Source organism: Rattus norvegicus, chromosome 8, assembly GCF_036323735.1.
Source record: "Rattus norvegicus strain BN/NHsdMcwi chromosome 8, GRCr8, whole genome shotgun sequence".
Taxonomy (NCBI): Eukaryota; Metazoa; Chordata; class Mammalia; order Rodentia; family Muridae; genus Rattus; species Rattus norvegicus.
This window is the reverse complement of record NC_086026.1, coordinates 59,778,571-59,798,797: the sequence shown is the minus strand read 5'-3', so window position 1 is coordinate 59,798,797 and position 20,227 is coordinate 59,778,571. Positions and strand designations below refer to the sequence as shown.

Below are 20,227 nucleotides of genomic sequence, written 5' to 3'. Positions count from 1 at the left end.
AAACCATTTTTCTCCCTCACTCGCCGTTCAAGTTATGAATTTGAAGTTCTCTTTGGGTTTATGGCCCCAAGGGAGGCACACAAGAATCTCCGTGAGACTGAGCCATTTCACCACAAGATCCTGAAAGAAGGGCAACTTCCTTCACCTCCTACCTGTTCCTCTATCACCCTGACCCTCCCAGTCACAAGGACCTTTTTCAGTTTCTCCTTTTGGTGCCCCCAGTATCTTGGCACGGATGCTTTCTTACTTGTCTTCCCTAATCTCCCGGGACTGATTTTTGTTCTGATGTCAACTCAAACCACACTTCCTGTGGCTTCTCTTGTGGCTTCTCATCATAAAACCTCCAAGGTTGGTTGCGTTGCCAGTTTTCTGCTTTGCCAAAATGCAGGGGGGAAAGGGTTTTGGCACTGGACAAACCCTTATTACCAGTGCCCATGCCCTTGGTTTGTTTATTTTTTCTCAAATTACCTATTTATCATTTACTTTATTTCCATGATTGTTTTGCCTACTTTTAAGTATGCGCATCGTGGACATGCCTGGTGCCGCAGAGATCGTAGGAGGGTGCCGGGTCCCCAGAAACTGAAGCTGTGGATGATCCTGAGCCACCATGTAGGTGCAGGGAACTGAACCCATGGCCTTTGTACAAGCAACAAGAACTATCAACAGCCGAACCATCTCTCCAGTCTTGTTAGTTTTTCTTTGTTTATGTATGTTAGCTGTGTCCCTCCACTAGGAAGTAAGTTCCACCAGGGCAGAAAGCTTCCCGACTGATCCAAAGGTTCCCAATAACTTGAACAGTCACCTGTACCCAGCTAGCACTCAGTAAGTGGATACAATGGGTGGCTAGAGGGTCTTTAGGGTATCGTTTCTATGTGTGTCCAAGAGGGATACGAAATGGTGGGAAAAGATGCCTGTGGCTAGGAGGTAATCTGCTCTGTGACGTTTTTAAATGTTAGACAATTTTTGTATGAAAAAGAGTGAACTATAGCAAAGTTATTTGGGTGGGATGGGGTCGGTCACAGTCACCGTTAGCAACTTAAGGCTACTCCCTGCTGGTCTTCTCCATTATTTCTATAGACTTACTTTGAAAACTGCAGTCACCTTGGGGGCATGGAGAGATGGCTCAGTGGTTTATGACACTTGTGGCTATTGTAGAAGACCTGAGTTCAAGTCCCAGCACCCACATAGTAACTTACAACCATCTATAACTCCAGTTCTAGGGGATGAAACTCTCTTCTGACCTCCCCAGGCATCAGACATTCGTGTGGTGCCCCTATATGTGTGAAAGCAAGCAATCTAGTACACATGAAATTTTAAAAAATCAAAATCAAGTTCAATAAGAAAAGAATTGCAATCATCAGTAGATTTTTCGGTTCTGCTTCTTGAAAATTTATGCTATCATAGCAGCAAGACGACTCAGTGAGTAAAGGTGTTTGCTAACAAGCCCGAGGAGCTGAGTGCAGACCACATGGCAAAGAAGAGAACCAACTCCAGCAAGTTGTTCTTTGACCTCTGCACATGTTCTGTGGCATATATATATATATATATATATATATATATATATATATATATATACACACACATATATATATTCACACTATCATTCACACTATCATAACCTTATGTTGCTACAAAATAGGGAGATCAGTATTTTTAAAGACTTGATGTATTCCGGGGGTTATTATCTTTTTAAAAGTTGAGCAATATATGTTTGTCATAAGCTTACTGTCATAACTGCCGAGAAGGGTACAGCTCAGTGGCATTTCAAGTTCTCTGCCTGCTGCGCCATCATCATTACAGTCGTCCACAGAGCTCGTTTCATTTTACAGAACTGAACGCTGTACCAGAAGAGTTAATTCTTTCCTTTCTTCCCTTCCCTCACCAAGTGCCATTCTACCTCTGTCAGCTGTAACACCAGAGGCTGTGCCCAGCCATCACATCCTATCATGCCTCTCCATCTGTCTTTTGGACCTAGGCCAAGGACCAAGAGAAGGAGACATTCTCAGGATATCTTTAAGATATATATATATTTCATAACTGCATACATCTTAACTTACAGAGCATTGTATTCACTGAATGGTATACATGCATGGAGTGCGGAGAGGGGCCCCAGCAGATTGCTACAAGAGGCCTGTAAGGAGTGACTTTAGAGGTCCTTAAGTAGCAGGTGGGAGGAGGATGGAGGCCTAGGGAGAGGTGGAAAGTGGAGGAAAATCAAAGTGCACAAGCCAATAGATAACAGAGTGGGAAAAAGTGGTAAAACATAGATACACAAACATGAGAACAGAGAAGTAGCCATTGAGACTGAAAAGAAGGGGAAAAAAGTAAGGGATTTTATAGGTCTCAGTGCAAATACATTTGGAAACCTTGAATAACTTTCTAGGGAATATGAATTACTAGAATGGGTAGAGATGAAGAGTTTAAGCAGACTGACTTTTGGCAGCTGAAATAGAATACTTATTAGGCACACACACACATACACATATAAGCACAAGACTCAGATTATTTCAAAGATGATTCTACGAAAAATCCATATATTAGGTAGCCTGATATTGCTTTATAAATTATTTTTGGGCACTGGAAATGGAAGAAAATGTCTCCATCGATTTAATGAAGAAAGCATCTTTTCAATATAGAAAGACAATGCAAGAAAGGAAACCTCAGATTAACTATATTTATAAATATATATGCAGAGGAACAAAATATAAAACGGTTTGATACCAATGAATTATTTTTTAACAAACAGAATCTAGCATAACGTTACAAATAAAATTCATGAAGATCAAGTGGAATTAAATCCAAGAAAGCAAAGCTAGATCATTGTTAGGAAATGTGCCCGCGTCGCATTATTAATTGGTCTCAGGAAAAATAATAGAATTATCTTCATAGGTGCTGGGAGGTCTTCCTGTCAAAATTCACCATTTGTTTCTCATGAAATGTTACAGGAAAATGGACTTAACAGTTTCTTAACAAGATTTCATATACATGTGAATATATAGTATCTTCTCTCTCTCTCTTCGTTCCCGTACCTTTATGCTAAAATAGTAAGGCTACCAGTGATGTTTTTTCTATACCCAGGGTAGAGAGAAGTTCAGGGTTTCTGCTGCTATTCAGTAACTCAATGGCCAATGTAAGTAATGCAGTTAAAGTGAAGGTATTGATTTAGGGGCCAAAACCTAAGGAAATCAGTCAACCCCCCCGCCCCACCAAGATGGTAGGTTAGCAAACCCAAGAAACCAAACTAAACAATAAAACCAAACACAGCAGTAGACTTCAAGGTGACAGGATGTAGAACTGTGCGGTGAGGAAATCATCCCGAGTAGCTGCAGATTGACTGTATTTAGGAGAGGGTCTCGTTCTTGTTTGCTGGAGATGTGGTCTTGCTATATAGCCTGAACCAGCCTTGAAGCCAAGACGAACTTCCTGCCTCAGTGTCATGAGCCCGCTGTGCTAAGACATGAATCTCCACAGTTCATAATTCACTGAATGACAATAGGAGTAACTTAGAGCAGGGTGGAGCCTGGCCTTAACTCTCAGCCACCAAGTGCCATGATGGCAGGTTTGTACCACTGTGCTTAGAGATGAAAGACACATCTGGACAAATGGGGAAAAAAACAACACCTCTTGTTCTTGAACAGAAGGATGGCATTTTAAAGGTGCATTTCCCATTCCTTATAAAAACAATGTGATATTAGTAAAAATTCCAACAAGCTATTTACAGGACGTTAGATTACTTATTATTAAAGTTCACATTAGAAACAAACATGCAAGGATCATCAAGAACACACTAAAAATGAAAACTATTAGTGTTCTACAAGACATTAAAAACATCGTAAATCCTCTACCGTTGACACATTAGGGCGGTGGTGGTTCATGAACAGGGGACAGGTAACAGAAGAGGAAACCCAGAAACCCAACCAGCATAAACATGAGCGTCTGATAAAGATGGACCTGAAGCCATGGGACTAAGAGGGACATTGTCCTTCTTTTCCCTACACTAATAAAAAAAGGTGATAAGATACGCAGCCTGTGAAAGCTCCAGTTTAACCATTTTAACTTTACAGTTCAGTGGTGAAAGGTCAGCCATTTTAACTGTACAGTTCAGTAGTGACCCTCACAAGGGAGTTTAACTTCTCACTTTTGGAGAGAAAATGGAAGGCTGCCTTGCTTACCTAGCAGCAGCTGATCTTCAAGTGTTTCAAGCTCAGAAAAGTGTGCCAAAGTGGCATATCTTGGGGTGACATGAGCGAACCTCTACAGTTGATTTGGGTTCAGTCATCACTAAATACCTCCAACTGCTTGCCTTTTGGCTCCTGTGAGTAATGCTGACTGGAGCCTGGGTGAACAGACACCAGCCCTGACTTCAGGAGCCATTGTCTTTTCAGACAATGAGATTAGCCTCCCTTGCCATGCTGACAATATGAAGCATATGAGACAGGGTCTTAGCTCAGGGTGGGCTCGGGACTCATCCTCCTGCATCCACTTCTCCGGGGGATGAGATCACCGGAATGGTTCACTACACTGGCTAACTTTTTTTTCCCCGAAAAAACAAGACTACATTTTTTATTTTATTTTATGTTTACAGGGTTTTGATGTGCTTTAATTTCTATCTTCACCCGTGCCATGGCAGACGCGTGTAGGTCAGAGGACAACATGCAGGGATCTGTTCTCTCCTTTCGTCCTGTGGGTGCTGGGTCAGTGGGACCTGTGAATTCAGGTCACTGGGCTTGGTGGCGAGCATTTGTACCGTCTTGCTCACCGTGCTTCATCACTTTGTTAGGCAATACCCAGTACACCCATGAGGGCGGAGTGAGTGTGCAAAGAGTAAAACAGAAAAACTAGAGTAAACAGAAAATTTAACGCATTTACGATATGAGGATGAATGTTTCGGTTTGGGAACTCATTCTGATTTGGGAAATGCCAAGGTTTTTCTGTCCTCTTAACCAAAGAGAAAAGAGCAGACTCTTTTTTTTTTTTTTTTTTTTTTTTGGTTCTTTTTTTTGGAGCTGGAGACCGCTGGAGACCGAACCCAGGGCCTTGCGCTTCCTAGGTAAGCGCTCTACCACTGAGCTAAATCCCCAGCCCCAAGAGCAGACTCTTAGGGCCTACCTGTAGGGTTTTACTTCAGCCCATTGGAAAGTGAGATTTTTTTTCTTTTTCTTTTAATTTTTTAAAAAAATTCACCTTATATCCTAATTACAGCCCTTCTCCTCTCCTTCCAGTACCATGCTTACAAGTCCCTTCCCCTATTACCCCCTCCCTTACTCCTCAGAGAAGAGGAAGCCCTACCTGGGGACCACCCTACTCTGGGACATCTAGTCCCAGAAGAACTAAGCACATTCTTTCCCACTCAGCCCCCACAAAGCAGTTCCGGTAGGGGAAGGGGATTCAATAACAGGCAACAGAGTCAGAGACAGCCCATGGTAGATTTTTGAAAGGCAGGTCACAGAGTAAGGGTCAGGAGGATGCAAGTTGCTCTTCCTGTTGTAGCCCAGGGACTTCAGAACACTGCCATTCCATAATTTCAAGTTCTCTGAGAGAGTGGGCGGCTCTGGGGACACTTGGCTCTACTGTCTTTGTATTGGATGGCAGAAATACTCTTCCACTCATTTTGACCCGTCTTTCCTTACTCGGAAGAGAACTCCTATTCTTTCCTCCCGTTTGCAGATACAATCATTGGTTTGATGGAATGGCTTTGCTTCACCAGTTCAAAATGGAGAAGGGTACAGTGACATACAAGAGCAAGTTTCTACAGAGTGATACATACAAGGCCAACAGTGCGGGAGATAGAATCGTGATCTCAGAATTTGGCACGCTGGCCCTTCCTGACCCATGCAAGAGCATCTTTGAACGTTTCATGTCAAGGTTTGAGCCACCTAGTAAGCAGCCCTTAAAATGACAATGATCATTCTTTAAATTAGTATTTATACACATAGAAATCTTGGAAATTATATATTTTAAAAATATATACTTTTATTTATGTTGATGTGTCTGTGATGGGTGTCCATGAAGGCCAGAAGAGGGGGTTGAATCCCATGGAGCTGGAGGTACAGATCGTTGTGAGCACTCTATGTGGGTGCTAAGAACAGAATCAGGTCTTCTGGATGAACAATAGTGCTCTTAAGTTTTGAGACATTTCTCCAGCCCTTGAAAAATACACATTTTGTGTGTGTGTGTTCATGTGAAAGAGAGGGGTGAAATATTTTCTCCCTCAGATAATGTGCTCAATGTCTGCTCCCTGGTTTCAGCTATGACCGACAACACCAGCGTCAACTTTGTGCAGTACAAAGGTGATTACTACATGAGCACAGAGACCAATTTTATGAATAAAGTGGACATTGAAACACTGGAAAGAACAGAAAAGGTAATGTGTGGGCCCGGAGTGAATAAAACAGATCCTACTTTTCTTTCTATTCAGAGTACTTGTAGAATCTAGACAGCTAAAGAAGTCAGAGGTCCATTCCCACCAAGCAAAGGCATCCATTAGGTTACCAGCCCCCTCTGCCATCACTTGATTGGATTGTGGGGTTGGTTTTTCTTAAGGATAATCCCAATCCCTACCTCAGTTTTAGCATCACAAGGACTGGTGTAAGGGAAATACCCCTGACAGGCTCACACTCTTCCTAGGCACAATAACTGTCAGACTAGAGGTCGTATAGACACATATTGCCTTGAAACATTAATTAATAACACTTCAGGACCATTTTGTTTTTGATACAGTATCTTGCGCTGTCGTTCAGCTTGACCTGGAATTTATCACGGACTTTAGACTGGCTTTGAACTTGTGATCCTCCTGCCTTAGCCTCCCAAGTGCTAGGATTATAGGTGTGCCCCTCCCCACCTCAGTGCAAATTTTTAATTTTATTTTTGATTATAATTGTTATGCTTATTTTGAAGTTTGCTGTGATATTAGATAAATCCATACAGACACTGCTGGTTTTAACTGTTTGGAGTTTTCATCTGTTTCTTTTTCTTTAGTAGGATTTAGACGATTTAGATTTCTCGGAGGCTTCTCAGATCATACTTACAACATAGATGACAAGGGTTTGTGATCTATTGCTAATTTATGCTATTATTAAAGATCCATTGTGTATCATTTACAAGTCACACGTGGTCTGAAACCTGCAGGTGGACTGGAGCAAATTCGTTGCTGTGAATGGAGCGACCGCACACCCTCACTATGACCCAGACGGGACAGCATACAATATGGGGAACACCTATGGACCAAGAGGTGATGTGAAGGTGGAGGTGTTTTTAGAAATAACTGGGAGTAAACTTACCCAAAGCTCTATTATATTTAAAATATAGGCATGAAGGTGTCAGAAAACAGCCTCCAAAGAGGCTAGGGATAAGCGAATTTCTCTGTGTTTTCTTCTTTAATCCATACACACCTACTCTCGAAGGCCCCCTATTCTACAGATGAGGTCAGTGAACTCCCAGGATGTTTAGGTCATTTGCTTGAGCCGGTTTCCAAGTCTCTGAAGCCAGACCCGAAACCAGGCCTGACTTTACACACAAAGGCTTGCTGTGAGTCATTCTATTAGCCTATCCTATTAGTTTTACATCACCAGGTCCAGAAGGCTATGCTGATACATTTAACATCCAGTCTCCACCCAGTCATCATTTCTTCCTCCACTTGCTCAGGGCCTTGAAACTTGTACGCCCACTCTCTCAGGGAAGGCAAATTCGGGCTCCTGTATTTGAGAAGACGTGTCTCTGAACAAGAGTATGTTGGCTGGGAGTATTAGATATGGCTGTCTATCTTGACTAGTAGTCAGACTGTTGTCTCCAACAGTTGTGTTATAGCTTTGGCGAGAAGTTAGTTGGCCTTTCAGGTTGCTCTTCTGTATGTGTACATCTGCACACACGAATGTCTATGAAGAAGATGCCACAGTTTTAGTTTTCATAGGCTTGGGTACAGATGGGATGTCCCTAAGACCCTCCACCCAGCTTGTTTTCTTTACTTTCAGAGGGGCATTGATTCTCAGAAACTGTTACAGGAACCAGCAGAGATCCTCCTCGACAAAATAGTTCATCGGGTCTAGTGGCTCAGTAGTTGGTGCCTGTTTTGTTCCGTCCACCAGTTTTTGATCATTAAAAAAAAAATCCACTTCTTTTAACCAGTTTATTTCGAAACTTACGTATAAATATGAAAAGCGTCACTTTTAGTTATATGTTTTAAAATAGTCACCATATCATCAATCTCAACCTAACACAGCTAGGGAATCGTCTACAATGCTTGCTGTCAGGGTAGATCACTGGGCTCCGTCCAGCTGTAGGAGTTCTGGTTTAGCAGAACTGAAAAGAGGCCAAGAATCTTTACTGCAGACCCCAGCAGACCTTGGTACGCAGAGCCTCTGTATCTCACTGAGAAACCCAGGCTCCAGTCATGACTGCTAGGCTTGTTCCTCTGCCTCAGCTCCCCGTTCATATAAAGTCCCGGAGACTCTGCCACACCATATTCAAGTGCTGAGCAAGGCAGGGCTACTTTGCATTCCTCAGCCTTCGGGGGCCTTGTAGTTAGAATAGTTCAGTGACTAAGCGTTTACCTTCAGTGAATTGGGTAATTCAATTGCCAACGTTGGGATTCTAACTAAGGCTTGGCATGCTTCTCTTTTTAATTTGATTATCTGGTTCAGTGAGGAGGTTTTGAACTGGAATTCAGTGTGGACGTAGGTGTAGGAAGCATGAAGGCCCGGGATACTACATTTGGGAAGTATAATAATTCTGATTGTAATTTTAAAGTACCTGCAATTAATTTCTACTTTTAGGAACTAAAAAGTGTAGAAAGAGGACTAAGGAATAAATGTGCAAATCGTAACAAAGCTTTATCCTTTTCAGATAGTTTAAGATCCTCTTTAAAAAAACCTTTGAACACTTTATTAACCTAGTTTTTTTTAATACTTAAAACTGTGCTCTTCATATTAATCCATTGCTGTTCTCTCTCTCTCTCTCTCTCTCTCTCTCTCTCTCTTTCTCTCACTGTACAGAGCATGTTTCCTATATACACAGTGATCTCTCGAAACCCGCCTGTATCTGCACCTTGAACATCTGCAGTAATTTGCACGCATTGCTCACTCAGTGTTTTTACCGAGACGTCAACAGGCATTGCAAAACCAAACCTTTGATCTTTCCTGCTACGCTTTCTCAAAACGAGCCTCCTCCATTTCAGTTGATGGCGATACCATCCTTCCAATTGCTAACGGCAATTTGGGATCATTCTTCATGTTTCTCTCTCATATCTGCATCCAGTTAATCAAAAGATTCATCTCAGCAATGACCTTCAAAATCAGCACCTCGCATCACTCCTCCTGGGTCACCTCACATCATCACGACATGGCATTTCTCCCCGATACTCTCAAATCTCTTACTTGACTGCCGTTGTATGTGTAGTAACCGTAAACAGGAATGGCCACCCGTACACAACCATGTTACGTTATAGTTCCTATTGCCATCAGATGCATTGTTTTTTTGTTTTTTTGTTTTTTTTGTTTGTTTGTTTTTGCTCATGTGTTTTATTAGAATTTGAATTTTAGAGATGAATAGAATTTACCTGCTCTGTGTACTGCTCTAAACACTAATTTGGGATATAGTGTTTAGAATACTTATTTACAGCAGTGTTTGGATTGGTGACCAGTAAATGGCCACAAAGTAAATGAATGAACAACAACAAAAAAAAATCATCGCTGGTTATTTTGTTCCCCAAGAACAATCACGATTGTGAAATTCCGTGTTATGCAAGTTCATCACGTCTTACACTGCAAATTATAATTCCAGGAAGATAATTCAGTATCACTTAAATATTCACCCACCGAGTAGCTACACAAACACGCGTTATTAGTTGACTTATCAGTGAGTACAGCAAGCCCACTAAATACCAAGCCCTTGCAAGGGTTATCGTTGTAACCCTTGTAAATAAAGAATGTAAATAAAGAGTATAAATAAAGAATGTAAAGGAAGAATTCTCTCTTCTCCAGGTTCTTGCTATAATATTATTCGTGTTCCTCCAAAAAAGAAAGAACCCGGGGAGACGATTCATGGGGCGCAGGTAGTATGTTCTATAGCTTCCTCTGAGAAGATGAAGCCTTCTTACTACCATAGCTTTGGTGAGTCTGTAGACGGGGCCGACTGCACTGGGCTCTGCCTTCGTGTTGCTGTATCAGACAGATTAGTTTTGACAAGTGTCGTCTTGATAATTTAGGAGAGTATTATGATAGTGAGACCCGGATTGCACTAATAGCAGTTAACTTACTCTATCCAGTCATAAATCCCTTATACTAGCCTGCAGACTGCTTGAAGAGACATGGCTACTTCATATAAGCAGTCGCTAGAAATGTTTAGTCAATGTTGAAGTCCTAAAATAAAACACATGAAAAGATCTTGACCATTTCATGTGTGTGTGTGTGTGTGTGTGTGTGTGTGTGTGTGTGTAACCTTATATTCTGCACGGATTGTTTCAGCCTTTAAAAATAACGTCTTGCTAGCTTTTGAGATGATTTAGCCTTTATTCAGAACGTTTACTTTATTATTTATTATAAGTTGCGAAAGCCAAAATATTCCTGGGTCCTTACTCCCAGCGTGTACAGGAAAAGGATTAAGGACTAAATGGGCGGAGCATAAAGAACACTTTAATATTGTGCTTCTTTCTCTTATTCTTAAACCAAAATAATTTAAAGTGGGGGGTGGGGGGAAGCAACTAAGAACATTAAACCAAGTGTTCTTAGCAGTTCTCTTTTCTATGTAGAAACAGGAAATGTGTCCGGTTGAGCCGGGAAAGAGTGAGGTATTGCTGGCTGGCGTCTGCTCAGGTCAGCAGTATCATGCGCAGTCGGTCAGATGGGTCCCCTTCCTGCTACACTTCAGCTCTCTCTAGTTTGCCAAGTAACAATTTATCGTTTCCTGGAACCTTTTAGGAATGACAAAAAACTACATAGTCTTTGTCGAACAGCCTCTAAAGATGAAGCTGTGGAAAATAATTACTTCTAAAATCCGGGGAAAGTCCTTCGCCGATGGCATAAGCTGGGAACCCCAGTATAACACGCGATTTCACGTGGTGGATAAGCACACTGGACAGGCTGAGTATCTGAGCGTATTTATAACGAAAATGTCACCCCCCCCGGAGCTCAATTTTCACGGGGCTGATTTTTCTCCTTTGCCGGGCATTATTTTTAAAGACGTTTCTAATTAAGGGTGTTATTTTCTTCTGCTGGTTGGGATGGCTGCTTGTTAATCAGCACGGTGGACATTGTGTGTTGGGAAACTGTGGGGGGGGGGTGTTTTTCAATGGATTGAATTAGAAGGACACAGGAAGCTCTGTGGTCATGAGTTTTCCCATGCCACAATCGTGCAGAGGGGTGCGGTTTGTGCAGAGCCCTTCTGCCACTTCTGCAACAAGACTTTAGGGCTTAAAATGGCTGCTTCTGGGACTTCTTCGTGTGCCAGTACCATTACCCCACTGAAGTCCATGAATGTCGGCTGATTATCGTCTCATATTCCCCAGTAGTATTTGGGGGAATCGTATTTGTCTATGTTTATCTCTAAGGGGATAGCATTCTAAATTTAACCTACCCCAATTTCATTACAAAAGTATTTGAATAATGAATGTACTTTTCAATTAGACACTTAATTTATAATAAGCATCATAAGTAACAGTATTTTCTATTAATCTTGTAATTGGGGGATCTTTGATCTATTTATGCATATCCCTGACCATGGCATGTAGGTGGGGGTGCATATCCCTGACCATGGCATGTAGGCGAGGGTGCATATCCCTGACCATGGCACGTAGGTGGGGGTGCATATCCCTGACCATGGCATGTAGGTGGGGGTGCATATCCCTGACCATGGCATGTAGGCGGGCATGTGTATTCTGACATTTCTTCCTTTATCCCCACTGACAATGGCTTGTAAGTGGGCTGTGTATCCTCCTAACTTGAGCTTTGCAGCTTTATTTCTGTAAGGGGACAGAATGGAGGGGAGGGGAAGGGAAAGGAAGGAGAACTGACTGTGTCTCTGCCATGTCCGTGCGTCCTGCAGCCTCTCCCAGGAGTGTACTACAGCAAGCCTTTTCTTACCTATCATCAAATCAATGCCTTCGAGGACCAGGGCTGTATTGTGATTGACCTGTGCTGTGAGGATGATGGGAGAAGCCTAGACATTTACCAACTACAGAATCTCAGGAAAGCCGGAGAAGAGCTCGATCAGGTAAATGTCTTGAACTCCTCTGCCTTCTGAGTGCTGGGCTTAAAGGTGTATGTCCCCATGCCAGGTGTTAATGTTTTACTTTTAAGGACGTTGCTTGCTGTATATTAATGAATGGACTGTTATAGAGCCATATAAACTTGGGTTTTAACAGCAGCAACAACAAAACAAGCAGAAAGCATGGAGCATTTCCCCAAGTGCTTCTCTTCCCCAGTTTCCCCAAATTAAATGTTTGTCTTATCTACTGTTATTGTATGCATGTATATGCATATGGCATGTGTGAGAGAGCTGGGAATTGAATTCAGGTTGTCAGGCTTGTGCAGTAAACCCTTCATCCCTTTGAACCACTTTCTCACCGGCCCGATATTGGCTTCTTACATTGTTGTAAAACATTTGCCATGGTCAATGAACTAGTACCGATCTCTTATTACCAACTAGAGTACCCAGTTCTTAGGGCTCACTTTGTGTTAAATAGTCAATCCAATGTCTCTCTAGTTCTGTCTCACAAACTCTGTAGTCCAGACTGGCCTTGAACATGCAGCGTCTTCCTTCCTTGATCTCTTGAGTGACTGGGTATAGCTGTGCACCATCATACCCAGCTTAGCCTGACTGACTCCCTCCCCCCTCCCTCTCTCTTTCCCTCTTTCTCTCTCTCTCTCCCTCTTTCCCTTCCCTCCTTCCTTTGTTCCTCCCTCCCTTCCTCCCCTTCCTTCCTTCCTTCCTTCCTTCCTTCCTTCCTTCCTTCCTCCCAAGTAGTATATGATTATGGTTCCTCCATGTCTTCCTCTTATGATCTTGATAGTAGTTTATGATGACGATGACGATGATGATGGTGGTGATGATGCAATAGTGTTTTGTGTGGTTATACTAGTTGACTATGACAAAAGTTATTACAAACATTTTACACAGATTGCATGTAAACATAAACTATCAATAGATGTCTCCTCTAGACTGGTCTCATGAACAGCAGGTTAGCCTTGGACTCATCGTATAGCCAAGACTGGCCTTGAACCCTGGTCCTATTGCCTCTGTCTTCCAAGTTCTGGGATTACTACAGCCATGTGCCAATACATCCAGCCCTAGATTTTTTTTCCCTAAAAAGGTATATTTTGTTAGATTAGGAAAGTTTTCTTTTTATTTCTATATTAATAAGAATATTGGTCATGGATAGATACAACACTTCTTATTTTTTCTCACTATTGAGGGCATCACGTGGCTTTTAGCCCTTGTTTATTAGTGTGCACGGATTCCTTCTTGTAAAGTGTTTAAACTAGGTATGATGTCAGATGCCTTTAATCCCAGCACTTGGCAGGTAGAGGCAGTCCAGTCTCTCTAGGTTCCTGGCCAATCTGTTTACATAGTGAATTCCAGGCCAGCTGAAGATACATTGTGAGACCCTGTCTTAAAAGAAAAAACAAGTTTAAGCTGGTGCTGGTGATGCAGCCCTGTAATCCCAGCTATTTTAGGGGCTGAGGCAGGAGGATCACAATTCCTGGGTGTTTGCCTCTCTCTGCCTCTCATTTCCCAGCAGAAGCGGGGGTGTGGGGTGGGGGCCACGACAGATATGCTAAGCAAACATCTTACCCTGACTTTGTATTGATTCTGGGAATTCAGACTCAGGCCCACATTCTTGCATGACAGGCGCCTTTACCCACTAAACCACTGTTCTAGCCTCAAGACTGTTTTCCTTTTTATTATTAAAAGTATAGCCACCCCAGTGGGTGTGGGGTGGTGGTTGTGGTTTTGATTTACATTTCTCAAATGACTAATGGCTTTGAGCTTCTGTTGAGCCTCAGGGGAAGAGTTGCCTGTAACACCTGCCAGTTTTCTTTCCCTCTAAATCTCCACCTCAATGTCTTTCATGATCTCTCTAGCTCATCTTTGCCTCCAAACGCCTATTGGAGGCATTTTTATTCGGATCGCTCCATTCATTCATTCATTTATTTTTACATTCTTCTCAGAAGAACAGTTGATTCAAGTCACCTGACCCAACTTTTATCAACATTATTTTGTTTGGTTTGGTTTGGTTTGGCCAAAGTTTTACCAAAGAAAACAATGTTGATAAAAGCTAATTTTTGGGGGTTGGGGGTTTAGCTCAGTGGTAGAGCGCTTGCCTAGGAAGCGCAAGGCCCTGGGTTCGGTCCCCAGCTCCGGGAAAAAAAAAGAACCAAAAAAAAAAAAAAAAAAGATAAAAGCTAATTTTTAAAGAGCCAATCCTCTCCACAAGGAACTAGTCGTGATGCCGTGTGTAACCTGTTATATTCCTGGCAAGTTCAAGACCTGGCTGCTCATTTCAGCGTCTTACTGGGGATCAGGCATGTAGGTGTCCAGGCCTACACAGCTGATTGCAGGCCCTGAAGTTCCAGACCACTAGATGTTAAGTTATTTTTCTTTTTCACTGAAGCCCTGTACTATTTACGTCTTTAGTTCGCAGGTGTTCTGTTAAAATCATATCTTTGTCTTTACTGAGTCACTGTACCATTCAAGGCCTCTCCTACTCTTATCAGTTACAACAGACTAAGAAGTCTGTTTCTAGGAACCAGATAAGGTCTTGAAAACTGGCTGTTAGTTGGCCCGTGCCCATCATAAGACACTCAAACGCCATGGTTCCACGTGGAAGGTTAAATGAGAGTAGAAGAGAGCAAAAGTGGCTGGCCATGGGCACGTGGAGTGGGGATGAGGGCAAGAACAGGGAAGAACAAAGAGCAAGAGGGGAAAGAGAGGGTAAGAGGGAATAAGAGAGGGAATAAGAGAGGGAGAAAGGGGCAAGCAGCCCCTTTTATGGTGTGGGGCACAGCCGGCTGTTGCCAGGCAACTGTGGGGAGGAGCATACCTGGCTGCTGCCAGGTAGCTGTTGGGGTGGAGCTTAAACAGAATATCAACATTCCCCCGTTTTTGTTTACTTAAAAAGAAAAATTAGAGGCGATGGTGCCGCAGGGATAGGGTCATCGTGATCTCTGACTACTTCCTATGTTGGTATCAGGAATTGCCCCTAGCAGGGACACCTTTTGGTCACTGTTGCCATGGCAACCGCCATACATTTCCCAGAAGACTCAATTTGCTCAATTGACCTTTTGGCTCAATGTGCACCTCCACCTGGGAACCCTTATGTCACATTCCAAATAAAAGGCAGATTCCCGCCCCCCTAGGTCTCTTTTTCTCTTCTTTCTCTTGCCCCTTCCCTTGTCTTCTTCCCCATTAAAATCTCACCACATGGAACCCTGTTGGTGTTGGTTTGGTGTGCTCTTTCCCCACAGGGCGCGGCCGATATTCTGATATTATTAACAACACTGGCCTTGCTCGAGAATGTGTGGGGTTTGAGCAATCTTAGTCTGCTGAGACGGCTCTTTTCTGAACCAGTGACCTCGAAAAGGGGACCTTCTTTGCTACCGTCTAGTCCTTGGAACCTTTGGCTATTTAATCATTTGCTTATTTTATACTAATTAATAAATACTTAATTTTGTAGTTTTGACCCCACCACTAGAATCTAATTTTCATGTATAGTGTCTAAACACTACTTAGCCTGCAGTAGGTATTCAGTAGATAGCTATTGAGTGGATGAATTGGAATTATTATTTGCACGATCCTAGTAATGACTGAATTTCAGTCACTGTTTATTATCCTAGGGGTGACCCCCCCATCTGTCTATTTCTCTGTTCTGCGCAGGTCTATAAGGCAAAGGCAAAGTCTTTCCCTCGAAGATTTGTCTTGCCCTTGGATATCAGTGTGGGTGCCCCCGAGGGAGAGAACCTCAGACCCCTGCCCTATTCTTCAGCCAGTGTCGTGAAACAGGGTGACAGAGAGGTAAGCTCACGGAGGACACTAAACCGAGGTTGGATTTTAGAGGCGTCACTTGATTCTTTGGCTGCCCTCCAAATGTTTGGTGCCCTGAGGGTTATATAACATTTGGCTGAGCTTGGGTGAGGTCCTGGAAACTTGTTTGCACAAGAGCCACAGAAACTGGGTGGGATGGACACGGTGGCTCATTGTACTTTCTGTATCTTGAGCCAGATCTCTGCAGCTGGCCAGTGGTTGTGGGATGTGTGCGTTTTCCAGGTTGACCTGACCATCTGTACCTTCTGGAAACCCCGCTTTTCCCACGGGAATGTCACTGCCTTGCTTTAGCAGAATAAAGCTCTCCTTCTTGGACCATTTGGGATCTTAGTCACAACTGACACCATCGTTACACGGGCACTCAACATGGAAAGGGGAACATAGTTCTCAGGTCTAGTCACAACTTACAGAGAAATGAAAGAGAAATAAGAGAAAATAAAGAGAATTAAGCAACCACCCTATATCCTTTGGGATCTCTCTTAGATCTGGTGCTCTCCTGAAAATCTACACCAAGAGGACCTGGAAGAGGAAGGGGGAATTGAATTTCCTCAGATCAACTATGGCCGATTCAGTGGCAAAAAGTATAGTTTCTTCTATGGCTGCGGTTTTCGACATTTGGTGGGGGATTCTCTGATTAAGGTTGACGTGGTGAACAAGACACTAAGGGTAAAGAAATCTCTTCTCTCGTTTTTTTTCTAAGACACATTTTGCCTTTTGAATTAATTTCTGTTTTGTTTAAAGTAGTTCTTCAGATGTTTTTTTTTCAAAAATTTTAATATCTATTTGTTTATTTTACATATGTGTGTGCGCACACCCGAGTGTATTATGTGCACCATGTGTGTACAGGAGCCTGCAGGGGTCAAAAGAAATCATTGGATCCCCTGGAGCTGGGGTTACAGGAAGTCGTGGGCTGCTATATGGGTGTTGGGAATCAAACACGGGTCCTCTGAAAGAGTAAACAGTGTTCTTTCTACTGAGCCATTTGCAGCCTGGTTCTTTGAGTCCTTTAATATTACAACAGCTCAGCTATTTTCATAAGTTTGAGAATCACAGATCATCTAAGCAAGAGGTCATTGATGTCATATTTTGGAGAAATGATGGGGTGAAGGTTGTAGTGACCCCTGTATGTCAGGTTGATGGGAATGACCTTAGATGGGGATCTACAGGCAGCAGACGTTTCTCCTACCTGTATCCAATGCAGTAAGCCTGGGTTTGTGTTTGCTGTGGGATCATTCTGCTGATGGTCCACTTTATTCTGATAGTGTTTCTCAGTCACCTCTCACCTTTCGTCAGATGTCTTTTGTGTGTTGGGGGGAACTCACAGGTTTGGAGAGAAGAAGGCTGTTATCCTTCGGAGCCCGTTTTTGTTCCGGTGCCAGGAGCCGATGAGGAAGACAGTGGGGCTATACTCTCTGTGGTGATCACTCCCAACCAGGTAAGTGTATTTACCCATCATTGGTCATGGAAGTACATCAATGATTTATTGGAGTGTGATATGTAGTGATGCAGCCCATAATTAATTTTGATGCCTTATGGATGACATCTTCTCCATCCTCTTCTTCTTTTTGCTGTGTAATTTCCCCCACTTTAAAAATCATAGCCGTCTTTGCTTCCAGACCTCCGCCATCGTGGGCCGCATGCACGCTCCCGGGAAGGGCCTGTCCCAGTCGGCGCTGCCCTACCGCCGTAGTGTGCTCATGTGGCTGAAGTTGATGTCTGACGATGTGAAAGGAACAAATTTATGAGTTGGCCAAGAAAGGCCTGACTCCTTCCCAGATAGGTGTGATCCTGAGGGACTCACATGGTGTGGCACAGGTCCGTTTTGTGACCGGAAATAAAATCTTGAGAATCCTTAAGTCCAAAGGCCTTGCCCCTGATCTCCCTGAGGATTTCTACCATTTGATTAAGAAAGCAGTTGCTGTCCGAAAGCACCTTGAGAGGAACAGAAAAGATAAGGATGCCAAATTCCGCCCGATTCTAAACGAGAGTAGAATTCACCGGCTGGCTCGCCACTATAAGACTAAGGGGAGGGGGGGCGGGGGGCGGGGGGGCGGGAGGGGGGGGGGTTGGGGATTTAGCTCAGTGGTAGAGCACTTGCCTAGCAAGCGCAAGGCCCTGGGTTCGATCCCCAGCTCCGAAAAAAAAGAATTAAAAAAAAAAAAAAAAAAAAACTAAGCGGGTGCTCGCACCCAACTGGAAATATGAGTCATCCACAGCCTCTGCTCTAGTGGCATAAATGCTGTTGCCCACACAAGCAATAAAATCACTTTAAGTAAAAAAAAAAATCATAGCCATACTTTACCACATTTTAAAGTCCTATTTGTAAAATCATAGCCACATGATATCTTCATAGGAGTTTGTTATATACAACACACTTTCCTATGTATTAGGATAATTATTAAGAATTGTGGGATACGCGTGGAGTTTGTCACTTTAAGAAGTTGCAAGCGACTTGCATCTGATCTCACAGTGGTAAAGCACCTGGCTTCTGTCCTGATGTTCAGACCACCATCTGTGTTTCAAATTTCAGTGAACTGACCTAAAAAAAAAAGGCCACTATCATAAGCCCTGGCTAGGATCTCAATAACGCTACTTACTGACTTGCCTGGACAATCTTTTTTTTTGGTTCTTTTTTTTCGGAGCTGGGGACCGAACCTAGGGCCTTGCGCTTCCTAGGCAAGCGCTCTACCACTGAGCTAAATCCCCAGCCCCTTACCTGGACAATCTTAAAGCAAATGTGTTCACCTCAAGACAAGCTTTGATCAATTATTAGTGGCACCTGGGTATGGGGTTCTGAGCCCTTTAATGGTTTAGGAACAAAAAGTGCTGTGATCAATTAGTAATGTCTGCCAGGGGCTTATTCCATAAGCTTAGCACTCCAGTAATTAGGTCTGCACAAATCTCAGACTGATTTACAAAGCTGATCTTTGTCCAGCTCCCAAGTAACACAAAATGTAAGGGTTTCTAATTTGGGAAAAAGAACTTCCCATGTATTTTACGAGACTTGAAAGCGCTGACTAAAAACATTGTTAGACTCAAAGCCGTCTTATGAGGAGGATTGGCACAGTTTTATTTCTTTGCTTCAGGGTGTGAACTTCTTTAGTCATGGTTTTTGGTCCAGTTCGGTGAGTGTCTAGGTGAGTCTTTGCAGTAGGTGCCAGGAGCAGATATGAACATAAGTAAGAAGACATGCTTTCTCCCTCAGCCAATGGAGATGGATATTCAAGTGAAGAGGGGACTTTCAGTGTTGCGTTCTTTTTCTAGGGTGAAAGCAACTTTCTCCTTGTCTTGGATGCCAAGAACTTTACAGAACTGGGGCGAGCAGAGGTACCTGTGCGGATGCCTTATGGGTTCCACGGCACATTTGTGCCTATCTGATGGCAAAAGCTTAAGGAAGGACTCAGATAAGGCTTCAATGAGCACATTTCTATGGAAAAGAGAAAATGGTGGGCGTCTTAGGGTTTTACTGCTGTGAACAGATACCATGACCAGGGCACGTCTTAAAAGGACATTTAATTGAGGCTGGCTTACAAGTTCAGAGGTTCAGTCCATTATCATCGAGGTGAGAGCATGGTGGCGTCCAGGCAGGCATGGTGCACGCAGAGCTGAGAGTTCAACATCATCATCTGAAGGCTGCTAGTGGAAGACTGGCTTCTTAAAGCCCTCACAGTCATACACCTACTTCAACAAGGCCACAACTCCTAACAGTGCCACTCCCTGGCCCAAGCATATTCAAACCATGCCAGTGGGTCTCACCCAAAAGCTACTGTAGTTTGGCCCCGACCCTGACCCTGACCCTGACCCTGACCACCATGGGCTCATATTTTACATGATTGTTCCCAGGTTGTGGCACCACTTTGGGAGGCTGTGTAAACTTTTGGGGGTGATGCCCCACAGGCACCAGGAGCCAGCCTTTGAGGTCCCTGGTTCTCTCATGCTCTCTCTCTGCTTCCTGGTCCACTACTATGTGGACAGCCTTCATTCCATGTTCTCAGCCTTGTGGCTGATGGGGTTTCTCCTCCATGCCTCCCTACTGAGTCCCCTCAGTCTGTGGGCCAAGGATATATTTGCACCTTAAGTTGTTCTGTCAGTTTGAGTTTGCTTTTGGTTTGCAGCAGTGGTGAAATAATTAATAAAAAAGAACCCCGATGTATGGCTTTACATTTCTATTAAAACATAATTTGTGAGATAA

The 20,227-nt window shown here is 43.2% G+C and overlaps 1 protein-coding gene across 2 annotated transcripts in view; it reads left to right on the top strand.

Annotated features, from left to right (window-relative positions):
• Nucleotides 1-20,227, top strand: part of Bco2 (beta-carotene oxygenase 2) — a 25,027-nt gene extending 4,800 nt beyond the window's left edge. For both annotated transcript variants that reach the window (NM_001127712.1, XM_039081446.2), the window contains exons 3-12: nucleotides 5,668-5,879; nucleotides 6,249-6,364; nucleotides 7,129-7,231; nucleotides 9,978-10,106; nucleotides 10,914-11,074; nucleotides 12,037-12,204; nucleotides 15,868-16,005; nucleotides 16,519-16,701; nucleotides 17,360-17,470; nucleotides 19,300-20,227. In NM_001127712.1, coding sequence (NP_001121184.1) covers nucleotides 5,668-5,879; nucleotides 6,249-6,364; nucleotides 7,129-7,231; nucleotides 9,978-10,106; nucleotides 10,914-11,074; nucleotides 12,037-12,204; nucleotides 15,868-16,005; nucleotides 16,519-16,701; nucleotides 17,360-17,470; nucleotides 19,300-19,413 — 1,435 coding nt within the window. In that variant the 3' untranslated portion in view covers nucleotides 19,414-20,227. The remainder of the gene's footprint in view (nucleotides 1-5,667; nucleotides 5,880-6,248; nucleotides 6,365-7,128; nucleotides 7,232-9,977; nucleotides 10,107-10,913; nucleotides 11,075-12,036; nucleotides 12,205-15,867; nucleotides 16,006-16,518; nucleotides 16,702-17,359; nucleotides 17,471-19,299) is intronic.